This window comes from Alligator sinensis, unplaced genomic scaffold (genome assembly GCF_000455745.1).
Source record: "Alligator sinensis unplaced genomic scaffold, ASM45574v1 scaffold3065_1, whole genome shotgun sequence".
NCBI lineage: Eukaryota > Metazoa > Chordata > Crocodylia > Alligatoridae > Alligator > Alligator sinensis.
The window spans coordinates 8,389-10,244 of NW_005844115.1; the positions used below are offsets into that span (position 1 = coordinate 8,389).

General features: G+C 61.0%; 1 protein-coding gene across 1 annotated transcript in view; it reads left to right on the top strand.

Moving 5' to 3' along the window:
• LOC112549039 (maestro heat-like repeat-containing protein family member 2B) overlaps positions 1 to 1,856 on the top strand; it is a 6,219-nt gene that overhangs the window by 3,213 nt on the left and 1,150 nt on the right. The window contains exons 6-9 of the mRNA XM_025195853.1: positions 7 to 129; positions 452 to 631; positions 1,177 to 1,332; positions 1,764 to 1,846. Coding sequence (XP_025051638.1) covers positions 7 to 129; positions 452 to 631; positions 1,177 to 1,332; positions 1,764 to 1,846 — 542 coding nt within the window. The remainder of the gene's footprint in view (positions 1 to 6; positions 130 to 451; positions 632 to 1,176; positions 1,333 to 1,763; positions 1,847 to 1,856) is intronic.

Consider the following 1,856-nt stretch of genomic DNA (forward strand, 5'->3'; position numbering starts at 1 on the left):
ACCAAGGACGAGGCGCTGCTGACCCCAGCCCTTCTTCTGCGGCCGGAACGAGCCAAGGACAGCAATTACGCCGTTCGGCGGATGGCAGCCAGGGCCCTGGGGAACGTGGCACATGGTGCCCCTGCACAGGTGAGGTCAAAAGCCCTCTGCCGTGTCTGGACAGGAGCTTGATCGTAGAGACCAGACAATGAGGCAGGGCTGAAAGGGCGCACAACCCCCCGACATATATTCAGTGTTGCTCTCTCGCCCCTGCGGTGTCTCTAGGGACCGTTGGGGTGACGAGTGTACTTTTGGTGTAGAAGTGGGTGCCTTGCGTCTCACAGGCATACGGGAATGTAGCCATGGGGGCTTGCTTGGACAGATGAAGTCCTGAACACTCTGGGAATAACGGGGCCCCCAGAGGTGAGGAGCGTAGGCGCTGATCCATGTGTCGCGTCTTCTGTTTGTCCAGCTGAAACACCACCGGACCCTCATCCTGGACACCCTGGTCCAAGCCTCCTTCGTGCCATCTGCAGATGAGGTGATGACAGAGGGCATGATATCGCTGGCCAAGGTCCTCAGCCAGTTAGGGACCAGTACAGGGCCTGTCATTTTGGCTGTGGGGACGCACGTCAGGGCCTTTTTTGACCACGTGAGTGAGCACCGCTCCCCACCCCCATTCGAATGCTCTTTGTTGTGGGCCCTGTCGGGGAGGGGATGCACTTGCTGCCCCTTTCTCCAGTCCAAACTGGAAGATTTTAACTGTTGTGGAAGAAATGAGTTCTCAGGAGGAAAAGCAAGCGAAGGGAACGGGATGCCAGGTGGGCCCTTGGAGACAAGGAGGGACTCAGGGGCGACCGGGCCAGGCTGAGTGGGGCTCTGGGGCTGTTCTCAGCCACGTTGGGTCTCCAGAGCCGGAAGCAGAGCTGGGCAGAGACAAGCGACCGCAGGGGCGGGGGGATTTGGTTTTGTCGGGATTCAGATTCAGAGCCCCAGTGACGGCACGTTCGGCAAATGAATTTTGGTGCTGTTCCCCACGCTGCGCTGAGCGCCCCGGCTCCCAGGCAGCCCACGTGGGGCAGAAGCAGGCCGGCAGACCGCCTAGCAGGCTGGAAACCAAAGGCTCTTGTCAGGAGCTGTGCCAGGCCCATGAGATAGAGGTTTGGTTGTGACCCCACTGGGGTTTCTTGTCCACAGAAGGATGATGCCCTGTGCACAGCCTCATTTGCCCTGTTCGGCACCTTGGCAGGGTGCCTAAGGAAAAAATGGCACAGCTGGTATAAAACCCAGGTGAGGCAGAGCTGGGCAGCGCTGCTGCTGCACCTGCAGGACCCCAACAAGGAGGTGGCCAAGGTAAGGACCGGTGACCCTGGTGCCCTCAGCCCCCCCAGGTCTCCCCCATCCAGCCCCAGGGCAGCTCTGCCATTCCTGCATCCTGTGGTGGCCATCCCCTTCCCACTGGGGCGGCTCCATGCAGGCACCTCCTTGAGCTCGGGGCTGCCTCCCAGGTCCAGGGCAGGTTGCACATTCGACCCCCTGTGCATGCAGGAAGTCTCCCCGCATGGTTTACTGAGCGGGAGACGGGGGTCAGCTGCAGGTGGCACCTGAAAGGCAGGAGAAGTCCTCCCTTTGCCCACCGCCTCTCCTCTGTGCCTAGTGCCAGGCTCCTCCTGGCCAGCCCCTCCTGTTCCTGGCCTGGGCACAGTCGTGGGTCAAGAGGCAAGCCTTGGGCTCTGCTCAGCAGTCAGCAGGGAGTCCAGACCTGGTGTGACCGTGTTTTTCAGGAGTGCAGAAGAGCTGTGGGCCTCTGCTGCCCTTACCTGGGGCTCAGGAGGGTGCAGGGAGTCCTGGCCTTTTACGTGCAGGGGTCAGGAGAG